The sequence below is a fragment of the Anabrus simplex genome, chromosome 5, assembly GCF_040414725.1.
Source record: "Anabrus simplex isolate iqAnaSimp1 chromosome 5, ASM4041472v1, whole genome shotgun sequence".
Classification (NCBI taxonomy): domain Eukaryota; kingdom Metazoa; phylum Arthropoda; class Insecta; order Orthoptera; family Tettigoniidae; genus Anabrus; species Anabrus simplex.
Genome location: NC_090269.1, coordinates 392,793,120 through 392,810,512, shown reverse-complemented (window position 1 = coordinate 392,810,512; position 17,393 = coordinate 392,793,120). Strand labels below are relative to the sequence as shown.

General features: G+C 39.0%; 1 protein-coding gene across 5 annotated transcripts in view; it reads right to left on the bottom strand.

Moving 5' to 3' along the window:
* Positions 1 to 17,035, bottom strand: part of LOC136874982 (zinc finger protein OZF) — a 61,207-nt gene extending 44,172 nt beyond the window's left edge. Inside the window, exons 1-5 of one of the 5 annotated variants that reach the window (XM_068227946.1) lie at positions 16,983 to 17,010; positions 7,365 to 7,438; positions 5,449 to 5,526; positions 3,902 to 3,961; positions 1,980 to 2,062 (exon numbers count right to left, since the gene is read on the bottom strand). In XM_068227946.1, the coding sequence (XP_068084047.1) occupies positions 1,980 to 2,062; positions 3,902 to 3,961; positions 5,449 to 5,526; positions 7,365 to 7,376 (233 nt within the window). In that variant the 5' untranslated portion in view covers positions 7,377 to 7,438; positions 16,983 to 17,010. Of the gene's footprint in view, positions 1 to 1,979; positions 2,063 to 3,901; positions 3,962 to 5,448; positions 5,579 to 7,364; positions 7,439 to 16,982 lie in introns of all 5 variants that reach the window. The other 4 variants (XM_067148693.2, XM_068227947.1, XM_067148695.2 and 1 more) reach the window with 4 other exon arrangements.
* Positions 17,036 to 17,393: the final 358 nt, after the last annotated feature.

The window sequence follows — 17,393 nt, the reverse complement described above, 5'->3', positions numbered from 1 at the left end:
GGATATTTTCTAACCATACAGGTCGAATCATACTGCACACATTGAAGGAGAAAAGTGATAGATGTTTATTTACATACAGTATTATTCACTAAATCACTCTGCGTATCACTGTTAACTGTAAAGTGAGCCTGATAATGGCGATATTTCAGACTGGCAGCATAACCATGTACGGGAACGGTTCCTTATCTTTCTGACATCAGACATTGAAAGCTTTGAGCAGGTTCTCTGGCCAATTAGCGAGCAGCTATTACAGTGAACAAATAAATGGTTTCTCTTAGCGCTATTTCCGCAAATTGTGGACTATTGAGGAGCCGGGATCAGTTTGATGTCCTCACTTAGGTCAAGCACCAACCACAATAATGGCTGATCATCTACGGGCAGTTCTAGTAACACCGCACACATCCCTCCACTGCAGCCGACCTATGGCTGCCAATTCCAGGCTTTCAGCAGTGTACCATGACAAACAGTTAAGAGTAAATTTTTCACTTACGAATATTTTTTCAAATAGAACGGTTATCTGAAGTGATTATAACACTTTTGGAATATTGCACTGCAATCTTTACCACAAAAAATACAATAATATTCTGCCAAGGACCTTCAGGGCTGTAGTGCCATGGGCTTAGGTTTCAAAATTTATGAACCTGGGACATCAGAATACAGAGAGCAAAGCAGGCCTTAATGTCATCCTCATTAGTGTTAAACGACTGAACATCATGTATTCTTTTCTTTTCCTATCTGGGTCCAATAATTGTTCCGCAGTGTAAATAATTGTTTCCCGTGCAATGTGAGAAAACAACAGGTCCATAAACTCCAAAAAAACAGGCATTTCCAATAGAGAATTATCTAAATATTTGTCTCTCAATTCTCCCGACACCCCTAGAGAGCCTGTAAAGTGATGAATAATTGGCTGTTTATCACTATTACTAACCCACAACATAGTCACTATGTTTTTCCTTTGCACAAGGAACTTTTAATACGATTTCACACTAACTTTTACCAGATGAATTTTCACTTTCACTTAAAATCCCTTCTTCATTTTCATGATATTCCCATCACATTCCCCCAAATCATTTTCAATAACTCAGCAATTGCACTGCTGTCACTGGCCTTTACCATACCTGGAACATTGGCTATGAGACTGACTGACACCTAATGAAAAGTTTGCGCTTCCAGCGGCTACAATTGGGCAATGTGTTATGTATATGTTCCCAGAAGGAGAGCTGTAAATAAGCCACATTCCTGTTCTATTTATGGAAGATCGCTAAAGGGAAACCCTTGCAGGGGTGATGAAACTCTATAAACTAGCACATATGCCACGGTGCGCGATTATCTCGTCAATTGAGTTGAAGGTCTAGACAATATTCGCATGAACGTCATGTCAAGTTAGTCAAGTGGGTTGTTAAGATCGGACAGAATTTCAAAACATAAAAAACATGATCCCACAGTGCTACAGCCATAATGGGCTTACCTTGACCTACTAAGCGATCACTACTCAGCCTCAATGCCTGCACATTATGAGCTGATTTCTGGTCAGTGCAATCAATCTTCTCAGCCATTATTCTTGGCTTTTCTGACATGGAAAGCCATCTCACTGTCAGATAGAACCCCAACTGTAATCAGTTAAGCAGAGTGGCCTTTGAACCAGTTTTTAGATCAATGTAAACATACACAACCAGACCAGAAATTGAAACCCGAGCCTATGGAAGATAAGCAGGCATGCAGGACATCTGGTTGGCTGCTTGTCAATCTCACTCTAAGGTCCACTTGATAACAAAGTACACCATATCTCTTGAGGCTCAAGAGCTGAGTTGTCATGAGTTTGGTCATGTAAACTTGCCGACATTGCACAACACAAAGTATCCAACTTTCAACAGTACATCTACCTGGAAAAGCTTTCAACCTGGGATCTTTGTATCCCAAAGGTGACTTGCACACAGAGGGAGCTAGTGTTAGGGGTGTAAAATATCAACTGTACTTACTTCTCCTCATATTTGAAACATGGTAGAAGCTGATCAAGTGTAGGTTCTTCTATGATTAGTTCATCCTCCACATCTGCTGAAGGCTATAAGAAATACAAAAAGTAAATTAAGAAAAGTAGAGTAAAGAGATTACAAGAATAAATATGTAAAAGGTGTCCCATACTCCTACAGGAAGTAATAGGGGTCAACGCTAGATTTACCCTATAATTAATTAACCAAACACAATACCTGTTGAGATGTGGGCCACCCTATCTGTGCTGAGTATGAGTAGCATTCGGTGATATAGAGCGTAGTCTGGTTGAAATTCATTGTACATTTCTGATGGTTGTGTTTGCTGTGCACTGACTGTGGTACCAGTACAGTTGAGGTTGTGCTGTTAGTGCAGTAATGTATCAGAGCAAAACTGGAGATTCTGTATAAAGTAAATTATTTAAATAGTGAAACTGAGTCTTATTATTTCTTGAAGGAAATGGTGGATAGGGTATTCCACAATGGGTTAGCTACAGGCTCATGTCATGAACGAGTTGGCCGTGCACGTAGAGGCGCGCGGCTGTGAGCTTGCATCCGGGAGATAGTAGGTTCGAATCCCAATATCGGCAGCCCCGAAAATGGTTTTCCGTGGTTTCCCATTTTCACACCAGGCAAATGCTGGGGCTGTACCTTAATTAAGGCCACGGCCGCTTCCTTCCAACTCCTAGGCCTTTCCTATCCTATCGTCGCCATAAGACCTATCTGTGTCGGCGCGACGTAAAGCACCTAGCAAAAAAAATAAAAAATAAAAAAAATGTCATGTACGCTGAACAACACCCACAATTCCACATTCCTTTAGCAGTAATATTCAGCAGGCTATACTGGTGACTCGAAGATATGGGATCATTTGCAGCAAGAAGGACAGATCCAGTAGGGGTCATACAGTCCACATGCTGTAGATGGAGAAGCAAGTGCTGCGACTTAAAAAACGTGATTCTTCAACAACAAGTTTTGCTGGCTCTTAGCTAGGACACCGAAGATCCACAGTTCACAATCAGCATTTTATTTACAGAAGTTGCAGGATTCACAAGATATGGCATATTAATTTACCGGAACACATCTGTGCAGGCAGACGAAAATTCTCAAGCAATCATGGAGATATGGCATTAGGTCTGCTTCAGTATCAATGTGTCGGCAGCAATCATGTGTGACAGACTAGTAAGACCACATGTTTTACCACAAACATGAACTTGTGCGAGTATCATCAATTTTCACACCTACAATGAATGAACAGCTCTACCGGGGAACATTACACTTGCAGAAATACAACAGATGTATTTCATGCACAACAAGGTAATACCCCAATTTCTATACCTTGTAAAATAGCATCTAACCCAAAAATTTCATGGGTGAATGAATACTTGAGGAGATAACAGTAACACAGTCTCTCCATTCATTTGCCCTGAATCCTTCAGATTTCTGGCTATGGGAACACTACATGCATGCATGCGAGCCCAACCTATCCACAACATGCATGTTACAGGAGCGTAATCAATTCATGTGACCAAATCTGAGTAGAGCCAGGATGATCCCAAGCGTTCATGATTCACTGACAAGAGGCTCTGAAGCATGTGTAAGGGTGCATGGTATCCACATGGAGCACCTCCTTAGTGTCTACATCTACGTAATACACAGATGACAGATTGGCTCTATCTCAACAGCTGACAAAATAAATTTCATTCCTCCACAATAAATTCAGTATTTTACCATCAATGCTAAAATTTTAAAAATGGAAATGAACCAACAAGTATTGTATCATGTCATAATTGTAGCATACTGGTTAGCACTATGAGCTGCCCTCCTCAGAGCAATGCATCTAATTTCTTGTACTGCCAGAGATTTAAGAATGGCAGGAGGGCTGGTACGTGGTGAAAATGGTATATGCAGCTCACCTCCATTGGAGGTGCACCTGAAAAGAGCTGAACCTCCTCGGGGTGAAGACATGAGTTTACCTATAATACAGGAACATGAAAAAGATAAACATAATAAGAAGAAAGCACAGAAAGAGAGAGCAATAGAAAAGGACAAGGACAATCCGAACATCCCCACACAATGTCATTTCATCCCAGAATATCATGTCATCTTCATCTTATTGTGTGTCACATGTTTGTCCCTTGCCATTACTGGTGGTCCCATGGATGAATTTTATCACCAAGCCGACATTCACTGGATCTCATATCCCATGCTGAAGATTTGCCTACAGTGTCCAAGTTTGTTCTTCAAATGATCAGTTGTTGTGAATTTTTATCAAAATTTACTAAAGTTACAACATTTTTTATTCAGATTCTGAAGGACTATGTGCTCGCCTCGCAGCCTAGAGATAGCAAGTCTGAATTCTACCCACAGGCACTGGGGTTTAATTCGTTGCAAGGTCAAGGAATTTTACACTGATCTGAGGGCCAGTTCAAGGTCTAATCAGGCTGCAAGAGAACAATAAGGAGCCAGAGTTTCCAGTCTCGAAAAACGAGAATAAAGAACAAGAGTAATTGTCACGCAGACCACACACCATCTCATGAACTGCAGGCTTTCGGGGCTATATCTCCACAGTGCATTTGCTTGCTTTTTGTGTTGGGTACTTCAGTCCAAATAGAAACCATTTTACGAATACGCAACAGCAGAGGTTCAAATAATGGTCTATAATAAATTTACACTACATCAAAACAACATAACTTCACTATGCTTGAAGCTGGTGATTCTCCTGATTTATCTATAAAAAGATCAGAAAGATGGTAAAAGACGCAAAGGAAGCTGGATAAGTGAATTTGCATACAAGTTGATCAATTTGATAATAAATATGTTTAAAATGTAGGCCTATATAAAAATATAAAGATCACAGGTAGGTTCGTGTATAGATTTCAGTGATACAAATCAATACGAACGAGAGCTTGGGATTGAGAGGAGGCCAGCATTTCTGCCCTCGGCAATGAATTGTCCTTGAACCAGCCCTCAGTTTCAGGTAAAAAATACTTCAACTCTGGGAATAAAACCCAGGCCATACAGGTAAGATGTAGGTGCTTTAGCTCAGTTATTTTGGCAGTTTAAGCTATCCCTGGTAAAAATGGCATGAATAAAATGTTCCAATATCAACAACTGCCCTCAATTTTCAATAACACTGAACGACATCAAAGGATGCCATCACCAAGAATATCAAGGGCATTGACAGTGACATGTTATAACGTGCAAGAGATCAGTCACATTACCATCTAGATGTACCATGCATTGGAAGGAGAAAACAATGAAACACCTGAAAAAATACCTATTAAAAGTTGGAGAATTTGTTTCTTTTTCTGAATCACCTAGAATAACCCTGAATGTTCACTAATTAAAGGAGCAGGATATTAAAAGATTTCACTTCCAACATATATTGTTAACACTGAATTGTTGAACATGAACCAAATTCCAGTCATTATAATATAAATTAATCTGGAAGGATACTTACGAATGATGTACTTGCTATTTCTTCAAGCCCGACCGTTTCTTCCTTGATATTGAATTTCTGGTCCATTTCACACAGCAACTGAAAGATGTATTTGCATCAGCTGAAGTAGTAAAACATTTCCATAGACTTTCTAATGAAACAAGAAACAGATAATATATCACTATCATCATCATTGTTAAGGCCAAAAGTTCATAGACAAATCAAGCAAGGAAGCAAGCCTGTAGCTTTGCATGACTGTCAATTTTCTTATCACAGCCCCACAACCTCTAGTCAAGCATAGAATCAAAATCACACAGGCACATGGCTTTGGTTTCAAACATAATACATGCACTGGCTGGGACTGAACCATAGGCACATTGGTGAGAAACCGTTGACAATGCTACTATATAACCAGTGCCGCTCCAAGTCCCAAGACCGGTTTGATACAGGTGCCCATGTCACCATATCCTGTGCTAACCTCCTCAATTTCTTCATAAGCATCAGTCTACATCCACTACATAATCCCCATCCCATATACTTCTTTGAAGTCAGCTGTAAGACTCCTGGGTTTCTCAGCGTGCATTCTAACAATAATATTTTTACAAGCTCCTTTATTTCACACTGACACAGATAGATCTTATGTCAGCGATGGGATAGGGAAAGGCTAAGAGTGTGAAGGAAGCTGCTGTGGCCTTAATTAAGGTACAGCCTGGTGTGAAAATAGGAACCACCCACTGTAAACATCTTAAGGGCTGCCAACAGTGGAGTTCAAACAAACTATCTCCCAAGTGGAAGCTAAGAGCTGCGTGCCCCTAACCGCAAGGCCAACTTGCTTGGTACTAACCTCTTCTAAGGTCATTGCCTAATCTTTCTCCTCTTACGAACCTCATTTACCACCTATTTATTTGCGACCTGAACTTTCAATATGATTTTGACACATTTTTGTAAAAGCACATTTCAGAAGTTTATTTTATCATTCTTCCTGTATCAGTTGTTATCCATGTTTATTCCAGTACAGTGAATGCTGGACAGTAATGTGTTCAAAACATTTTTACGAGTATCTGTATTTGAGGTGAACATGGTTTTCTACTATTACTTATATTATTTATCACAAGTATGTGATATTAAGGACTTTTCTTAGCCAGTGAGTATCAGCTCTAGTTCTTCCTTATGAACAGTGTCCTAAGATAGCTGGTGTATTTATTTGATCAGAAGGACGCTCTTGATGTCACACCATAGTTCTCTTACCCTCAACTTGGAAAAAGGAAGCAACAAAGAAATGTATGAAGTACGTATACCACAGAAACAAAGGAACAGTCACTGGACTTCCGCACACACTAGCTTGTGATCCCTTCAGCTTACCTTATGGTGGAGCATAACCTTAGAATGTTTGGAGAATGAATGTTACTGTACAAGTGGTTGTGCAAAGAGGTCTACATAGAGATACCTTATCAAAGGAAATGCATGGACTTGGTCTATACTTATACAGGTATAATGGAAAAATCTATGTCTGTCCATCAAGTGCAGAAATGATGTGAATTTCCAAGAGGTTAGAATGACTGTAAGAAATGAATAGTGAAGATGCTGCGCATCAAGATTATATGCACTTCAGAAAGGGCACAGGAAGAGACATTGGTGCTGAAATAGTTAAATGAGCACTCTAGTAAGTGATAATATAAACAAAGCACATTTTTCTAATGGAGAAACATATTTACATAATGATGAATGTTACCTTTTGTGAATAATTTGAAAAGTAGCACAATACTGAAACAAAATACAGCCATTCATCCTGGCCTATTTCTACCCTTTGTGTAACAACAAGATCAGGAAGTCTCACAAAACTGTAAAATTACCTAGCGGGATGTAAAGCCAATAACATTCTAGATCAGTAAGTGAACAGTTTTGACTTATATTTTCTAGTTACAATATTTACTTACTGCTTGTAGCATACTGTCTTAGTGGAATTGAATTTGTGGGGGTGGGTTACTCCAGTTTGGCTACTGTACATCTGCTGAGCAAAGAGAGGAAAATACTTCCTTGATATAACAAAACCAAGTATAATATAAAGATCACATACCACATACAGAGGATTCCATATTGCAGGAGCAAAAATTAAACAATTTTTTCATGTGTATCACACAATAATAAAAACATGGACAGTTTACACAATGGATATTAAATACATGTATAAACACATGAATTAATTCCTTCAAGAAAACAATTGTTTAAACACAAAAAATTAGTGTTATATCCCCTCAGATATTAATACTTAATATATCCATTTTATTACTATTATTTTCTCTTTTTAAGTTTGCTTCTTTCAAGTGGCAGATTTATGGCTCCATGCCCTCTCTTACACTTAACCCTATCTACTACAGTTATCTACAGACACATGAATATAAAATCTATCAGAGTTTCATTGTACTAACGCTTTCACATGTATAATAAAATTAAAACAGTAGCCTACACTGTCCATTAACCAATATTAAATAATACTCCTCAAACACATACACAAAATAAATACACATATTTCACAACTATCAACTACGTCTACACATACAAGAGACACAGACACACACTCAGCTCTACAGTGCACAGTTTTCAACAGGTAGTCTTGGCATGAATCACTGACTGGTAGGGAATTTCAAAGTTGGAACAGTTCACAGTAAAATAATTCTTATACATAGATGCAGAATGAAGAGGAATAGCAAGGGTAGGGCCAGCTCAAGTATTAAATTATGAAAGGAGTTGCTATTGAGTTTGTGTATTAATACATGTGACACCAACATTTTTCAGGATTTAGCCAGTGAAGTTTTTGATACTAAGTAGTCATATGCACATCACAGCTCAAGTTAAAGAAGGATTGGGGCAACAGTTCAAAGCTTACTGATATTCCGTCATTCATTCCATAGTTGCATCATCAAGGTTTATGTCACAGTAGTAGAGGATAGGAAGAATTGAAGACTGGATAAGCCTTTGTCTCATGTCCACTGGTAAGATAACCAGGTTTATTTTCAATGGATGAAGCAAAGAAAAAAATATCTGACATATATTTTTGGTATATTCCATCCTACTTTGAGTTTACATCATAGTCTCACCAAGGATTTTTTCACAGTTGTATTGTAAGAAATGATTTTATTGCTTATTAGCAGAATTGGAATAGGTATACTATTGACCACACATAGGAGCTTCTGAGAACCGATAATGATTGCTCAGGTTTATGAGAAGCTCCTTTGATCATGCAAATTTCTTTAGTTGTTTCGCGTCAACAATTTTTTTTTTTAACTACATCTGATCATTCATTTATTTTTGCAGTGGGTATATCTTTGAAGGTCATCTACATATAAGTTATAAGAACATGACTTTAGTGTAGAGGAGAACTCATTGATGTACAAAAAATAATGTAGTGGTCCCAAAGCACTTCCCTGTGGGGTCCCTACTTTCCTGGGTTGCCGTTCTAAAATACTGTCACAAGATGATACCCGCTGCTAAGGACTTCAAGTAAGATGTTAAAACTTCAGTGTTAGAGAGTCAAACCAAAAAGATTCCATCTCCCTAACAAACAGCTGTAAGTGTACTGTGTCTTAAATACCACCAGACATGTTTCCATAGCGAGTCTGATGTCTTGTGTCACATCATAGGGAGCAGGTGCAGTACTGTACCCCTTCTTGAAACTCCATTTTATGGGGTCAAGGAGAGAACGGTAATTTAAATATTCCAATACTCATTTGAAGACAAGTTGTTCCTAAACTTTGGGAAGAACCAGGAGAATAGAGTTGGGCAATAAGCAGAAGTTAGTTTGGGATCATGTTTCTTAGGTATTGCAATAACATTTGTACATTTCCAGAATGATGAAAAGGTAACAGTTTTAAGACAATAGTTGAAAATGTCTCACAACAGGAAAAAATGACACTCATAATAGTATGGATGAAATTGTATAAGAATGTCATCTACAATACAGCTGCAGATTTACTTGAATAAAGTACCTTCATAACATGGTTGCCAGAACAAAATGTGGGTGATTACGCTGTGGGGTGAATGATTGGTACACATTCATGCCTGGTTAGGTAATTGGATTAGGAGGTATTCTATATTCTAAAAAATATGTATTAAGCTTGTCGGTTTCCTCTGTTGCTGCTGACCTTTCAAGTACCCAGTGAGCAAGTGTTAAATGTGTTTAGTTTACTTTAATGAGAGTCAAGTATTTATATTTCTGGTTTCTAGGACTCACTTGACTCAGATTCTAACCACAAGATAGCTTCGGAAATCATATCCAAGGAGAGTTCTCTTGTAATCTACAAATATGCATCATAATGAGCCATCAGATTTTCAATTTTCTCATTTAACCATGGGTAGGGAGGGTGACTAACTTCCACAAGAAGTTTGGGGGCATGCTTGTCCCGCAGTCTGATATCAAGAGCATTAAATCTGTCAACTTTTGTGTCAATATTGTCCAGAAGTAGGGTATCATTCTAGGTTAGATTATTGGCATCATCCCTTAGGTGACCCTAATCAATGCTTTTTTATATTTCTACAGGTGGTAAAGTTTAGCTTGTACTTGGGTACACAAAGGGAGTAGGCTGAAAAAATGAGCTCATGATTTGAGACTGATGGAATAGGAATTAGGCCATGATTTACAACTTTCTGCAGATTGTTACCTGCAGGTTAGATTAATATATGAGGTGTGATTATTTGTATATAAGTGAGCAGCATAATTTGAAGGAAGGATAGCCAGGTTACGGAAAAACAACAGGCCTAATAATTCCCAATATGGGCTAATTCTTACTTTAGGTTGATATTAAAGCTACCTATGATTATTACATGTTCATAGATATGCACAAGGTCGAATCAACAAGTTTCAAACTCAGTAATGTCCATATTGCCACAAGCTTTATGGACAAATGCACTGGGAACTTTTGCTGTGTTAACAGTAATATCAACAAACATGAACTCAGGTCCCAGCTGAGCAACATGCAATGACTTACTAGTCATTTCTATAATAAAGTGTTACTCCAACTCTGTTCCTACCATTGGATCTGTCCCAGTGGACAAGTTCATAGCAATCAAGTGCTACCACAGAGGATGGGATGGTAGATGTGAGCCACTTTCACTGATATATAGGACCTGTAGCTACCCATAATTCATCAGTGTGTGCAGGAAGACAGAGGGCATTTATATGACATCGTAAACACTGTGATGTGGAGGGAAGGGCCTGACTCAATAGAATACCTGTGGTGATGGGACGGGAAGGATGGAAGGAATAGTGTTGAGTCCCACACCACGGCCAGCACCAGGTAGTGGACATGGTTCGACCTACGAAAGGGAACATACCTAATGAAGTCACAGTTAAGTTGTATGAAACATTGGGGACTTTTTTTTCAAGTTTAAGCTCACGTGCTTTAGATCTAAAATCAAAGGACACGCACGTCTATCGCCTTATTACTGTAATTTCATTACTATACCTGAAAATACGTGTCAGAGGCCGACTGGTGAAATTGAAGTCTAAACAGTCTGACACCGTGGTTTGCCAGTTCGAGTCCCATTAGTCGAAAAATAATTCACCATCGGAATGTTGGCTGGCAGGGTACGGGAGGTGGTGGTATACAATATCCAATCATTATATTGCATGCCAAAAGCCTGGATTAAATTCCAAACCACTCTATAGTGCTCAAATGAAGTGAGGGCATATGACGCTGTTGATGGTGATTCGTCCATCAGATGGGGAAGATAAGCCTCGAGCAGACCCCTTGGTGCTATTCGACAGGAGAAGGCTATGTGCCGAAAGAGGATTTCACCCCCTCCCTTCCCATCATATATCACGTCATTCATTTCATCTCATTAACTACTCTGTTGAGGTTGACGTCAGGAAGGTCATCCGGTCTTACAAAGTCTCCACGAGAGATTCATCTCACTATACACCTGACCCTGTACAGAAAAGGGCAGGTGTTGGACAAACAAAAAAACCTGAAAACATGTGTACATCGTGCAAACAGATTTGATAATAGATTGGTCTAGGTTTGTTATTTTTAAGCGTTCATAAATTGATATACCAGTGTTTCTTTAAGAGCTAAATGAAGAACCTAATAGGTCAAACTAATCAGTGTTGTTGTTATTATTTCGATGTGTTTTTAATTATTTTAAGTATCTCCAGTCCAATATTCCTGTTTCGCCTACTATTTTACATCAATCAATCAATCAATCAATCAATCAATCAATCAATCAATCAATCAATCAATCAATCAATCACTGATCTGCATTTAGGGCAGTCGCACAGGTGGCAGATTCCCAATCTGTTGTTTTCCTAGCCTTTTCTTAAATGATTGCAAAGAAATTGGAAATTTATTGAACATCCCTTTTGGTCAGTTATTCCAATCTCTAACTCCCCTTCCTATAAACAAATATTTGCCCCAATTTGTCCTCTTGAATTCTAACTTTATCTCCACATTGTGATCTTTCCTACTTTTAAAGACACCATCCAAACTTATTTGTCTACTGATGTCCTCCCACGCCATCTTTCCACTGACAGCTCGGAACATACCACTTAGTCGAGCAGCTCATCTCCTTTCTCCCAAGTCTTCCCAGCCAAAACTTTGCAACATTCTTGTAACGCTACTCTTTGGTCAGAAATCGCCCAAAACAAATCAAGCTGCTTTTCATTGGATTTTTTCCAGTTCCTGAATCATGTAATCCTGGTAAGGGTCCCTTACACTGGAACCATACTTTAGTTGGGGTCTCACCAGAGAAAATTTTGCTCTCTCCATTACATCCTTACTACAACCCCTAAATACTCTCATAACCATGTGCAGAGATCTGTACCCTTTATTTGCAATTCCATTTAAGTGATTATCCCAATGAAGATCTTTCCTTATATTAATACCTAGGTATTTACAAATGATCCCAAAAGGGAACATTCACCCCATCAACACAGTAATTAAAACTGAGAGGACTTTTCCTATTGGTGAAACTCACAACCTGACTTTTATCCCCGTTTATCATCATACCATTGCCTACTGTCCGTCTCACAAAATTATCGAGGTCATTTTGCAGTTGCTCACAATCTTGTAACTTATTTATTACTCTGTACAGGATAACATCATCTGCGAAAAGCCTTATCTCTGATTCAACTTCTTTACACATATCATTGATACATATACACATACATTATCATTATAGACTGTTATGCCTTCCAGCGTTCAGTCTGCAAGCCTCTGAGAATTTACTAAACATCACCACAATCCTCGATTTTCAACTAGTGTTGTGGCCTCATTTAGTTCTATACCTTTTATCTTTAAATTGTTAGAAACCGAGTCTAACCACCGTCGTCTCGGTCTCCCTCTAATTCTCTTACCCTCCATAACAGAGTCCATTATTCTCCTAGGTAACCTATCCTCCTCCATTCGCCTCACATGACCCCACCACCGAAGCCGGTTTATGCGTACAGCTTCATCCATCGAGTTCATTCCTAAATTAGCCTTTATCTCCTCATTCCGAGTACCATCCTGCCATTGTTCCCACCTGTTTGTACCAGCAATCATTCTTGCTACTTTCATGTCTGTTACTTCTAACTTATGAATAAGGTATCCTGAGTCCACCCAGCTTTCGCTCCCGTAAAGCAAAGTTGGTCTGAAAACAGACCGATGTAAAGATAGTTTTGTCTGGGAGCTCACTTCCTTCTTACAGAATACTGCTGATCGCAACTGCGAGCTCAATGCATTAGCTTTACTACACCTTGATTCAATCTCACTTACTATATTACCATCCTGGGAGAACACACAACCTAAATACTTGAAATTATCGACCAGTTCTAGCTTTGTATCACCAATCTGACATTCAATTCCGTTGAATTTCTTACCTACTAACATCAATTTAGTCTTCCAGAGGCTAATTTTCATACCATATTCACTGCACCTATTTTCAAGTTCCAAGATATTAGACCGCAGGCTTTCGGCACAGTCTGCCATTAAGACCAAGTCGTCAGCATAGGCCAAACTGCTTGCTACATTTCCACCTAACTGAATCCCTCTCTGCCATTTTATACCTTTCAGCAGATGATCCATGTAAACTATGAACAGCAAAGGTGAAAGATTACAGCCTTGTCTAACTCCTGAAAGTACCCTGAACAGAGAACTCATTCTACCATCAATTCTCACTGAAGCCCAATTGTCAACATAAATGCCTTTGATTGATTTTTTTTTTTTTTTTTTTTTTTTTTGTTATTTGCTTTACGTCGCACCGACACAGATAGGTCTTATGCCGACGATGAGGCAGGAAGGGGCTAGGAGTGTGAAGGAAGCGGCCGTGGCCTTAATTAAGGTACAGCCCCAGCATTTGCCTGGTGTGAAAATGGGAAACCACGGAAAACCATCTTCAGGGCTGCCAACAGCGGGTTTCGAACCCACGATCTCCCGAATACTGGATACTGGCCGCACTTAAGCGACTGCAGCTATCGAGCTCGGTTTGATTGATTTTAATAATCTACCTTCAATTCCATAGTCCCCCAGTATGGCGAACATCTTTTCCCTCGGTACCCTGTCATATGCTTTCTCCAGATCTACGAAACATAAACACAACTGCCTATTCCTCTCGTAGCATTTTTCAATTACCTGGCGCATACTGAAAATCTGATCCTGACAGCCTCTCTGTGGTCTGAAACCACACTGGTTTTCATCCAACTTCCTCTCAACGACTGATCGCACCCTCCCTTCCAAGATGCCAGTGAATACTTTGCCTGGTATACTAATCAATGAGATACCTCAATAGTTGTTGCAATCCTTCCTGTTCCCTTGCTTATAGATAGGTGCAATTACTGCTTTTGTCCAATCTGAAGATACTTTACCAACACTCCACGCTAATTTTACTACTCTATGAAGCCATTTCATCCCTGCCTTCCCACTATACTTCACCATTTCAGCTCTAATTTCATCTATTCCTGCTGCCTTATGACAATGGAGTTTATTTACTATCCTTTCCACTTCTTCAAGCATAATTTCACCAACATCATTTTCCTCCTCCCCATGAGCTTGGCTGTTTGCAACACCACCATGATGGTTTCCTTTTACATTGAGAAGATGTTCAAAATATTCCCTCCACCTCTCCAGTGATTCCCTGGGATCTATTATGAGTTCACCTGAATTACTCAAAACACTGTTCATTTCCTTTTTCCCTCCCTTCCTAAGATTCTTTATTACTGTCCAGAAAGGTTTCCCTGCTGCTTGACCTAGCCTCTCCAGGTTATTACCAAAATCTTCCCATGACTTCTTTTTGGATTCAACAACTATTTGTTTCGCTCTGTTTCTTTCATCTACGTACCAATCCCTGTCTGCCTCGGCCCTTGTTTGGAGCCATTTCTGATGAGCCTTCTTTTTACGTTTACAGGCTGCTCTCACTTCATCATTCCACCAAGATGTTCGCCTTCTCCCATCTTTACACACAGTTGTTCCTAGGCATTCCCTTGCTGTTTCCACTACAGCATCCCTGTATGCCACCCATTCACTTTCTATATCCTGAACCTGCTTACTGTCTACTGTTCAAAACTTCTCACTAATCATATCCATGTACTTCTGTCTAATTTCCTCGTCCTGGAGATTTTCTACCCTTATTCGTTTGCAGACAGATTTCACTTTCTCTACCCTAGGCCTAGAGATACTTAGTTCACTACAGATCAGATAGTGGTCTGTATCATCGAAAAATCCTCGAAAAACTCGTACATTCCTAACAGATTTCCTGAATTCAAAGTCTGTTAAGATATAGTCTATTATGGATCTGGTACCCCTAGCCTCCCATGTGTAGCGGTGAATAGCCTAATGCTTGAAGAATGTATTCGTAACAGCTAAACCCATACTAGCACAGAAGTCCAGCAAACGCTTCCCATTCCCATTAGCTTCCATATCTTCCCCACATTTACCAATCACCCTTTCGTATCCTTCAGTTCTATTCCCAACTATTCCCAAATATCATTGATATATATAAGAAAACGTAAAGGTCCAATAATACTGCCTTGAGGAATTCCCCTCTTAATTTTTACAGGGATAGATAAAGCTTCACCTACTCCATGAGATCTACTTTCTAGAAATATAGCCACCCATTCAGTCACTCTTTCATCAAGTCCAATTGCACTCATTTTTGCCAGTAGTCTCCCATGATCTACCCTATCAAATGCCTTAGACAGGTCAATCGCGATACAGTCCATTTGGCCTCCTGAATCCAGGATATCTGCTATATCTTGCTGGAATCCTACAAGTTGGGCTTCAGTGGAATAACCTTTCCTAAACCCAAACTGCCTTCTTTCAAACCATTTATTACTTTTGCAAACATGTCTAATATAATCAGAAAGAATGTTTTCCCAAATCTTACATACAATGTAATTTTTAATTTTTAGCTTTATGTCTATCACCCTTTCCTTTATATGCATCAGGGTAGTGTATTGACGTAGGTTGGCCGCAGCGCACGCTTCCGACTTCAGAATCCTGCTACTCATTGCCAGTCTAGATCTATATGTCTGTGTATCATACTATGTCAGCATTCAGGCAGCCTGAATTGTGGTACCTAACTTAAAATTCCTGCACATGGTAACTGAGGGAACAGTTAAAGACACCACAATTCCTTAATGAAGCAAACCATACAGAAATAACATATTTAACGCATTAAAAATAAACGAAGTATGGCGCTAGGTCCCAAAAAAAAAATCCATATTTATACTAAAAAGGGCCGATGACCTAGATCACAATCAATGTTATACACCAAACCGACCACTTCGAAAATGAACCGTGAGACATTTGTAACTACAGTATAACAGTACTCTTCATGCAAACGAATATGCCCTCGCTACAAATCGCTTAGTTTACTAATAACAATAATAATAATAATATTAATAATATTAATAATAATAATAATAATAATAATAATAATAATAATAATAATAATAATAAAACCCAGCATGAAGTTAGGTTGTGCTAAAGAAAACAAAAGTCTATATACCGCATATATGAGTACGAAAAGCACAGCATCAAGTGTAAATCAAAGCAGGAACAATGAATAACGACCAGGTAATAAATGGAGACGAATTTTGTGAACAAATATTCTACACAAACAAACAAAGCTTGGTGATACACAGACTGGAAGTTATGCATACACGCTATTTCATTGGAATAATGGTGGACTATACAGTTAATTCGGCAGGAAAATACTGACTTTCTGATAGTAATAAATAATTACCCGTATGTTATTTGCTTTACGTACCACTAACTACTGTTACGGTTTTCGGAGACACCGAGGTGCTGGAATTTAGCCCCATAAATCCTTTACGTGCCAGTAAATCTACCGACACGAGGCTGACGTATCTGATCACCTTCAATCAATCAATCAATCAATCAATCCTTATCTGCATTTAGGGCAGTCGCCCAGGTGGCAGATTCCCTAGCTGTTGTTACCTAGTCTTTTCTCAAAGGATTTCAAAGAATTTGGAAATTTATTGAACAACCACCGGTCGCATTTTGAATTAAGTTCGATCATTTATTGCACTATAATTACAACTCGTGTATTTATTTTCAGCTTACCTACATGTGCGTAGAAATACTAGCGGTATCAATGTCCTCTAGGTCAAAGAGAAACGAGACGGCCCTGAACGTTCTTCTTATTCTTCTTATACTTCTTGGTTAGTTGTTGGACATCGTCGCAAGACGCTACGTCCAGTCCGTTGCCTACGCTATTATAATGTAATTTTGTTCTTCTTCTTCTCCTTGGTATTTTCTTGGGCGCTGCTAAAATATTGCTTGCTTGCTTGCTGATGCTTATGGGCTGTGTCTACGACATTTCACCCAGTCAATACTCGCTTACTCATGTAAACACACTGATATAAATGAAAACTTCAGTTCAATAATTGTTACTTGAGCTTGCAAGTAGAAAAACACAAAACACTGAACTTCACTATATCACATAAAAACTCGATTTGGCGAGAGGAGACTGTT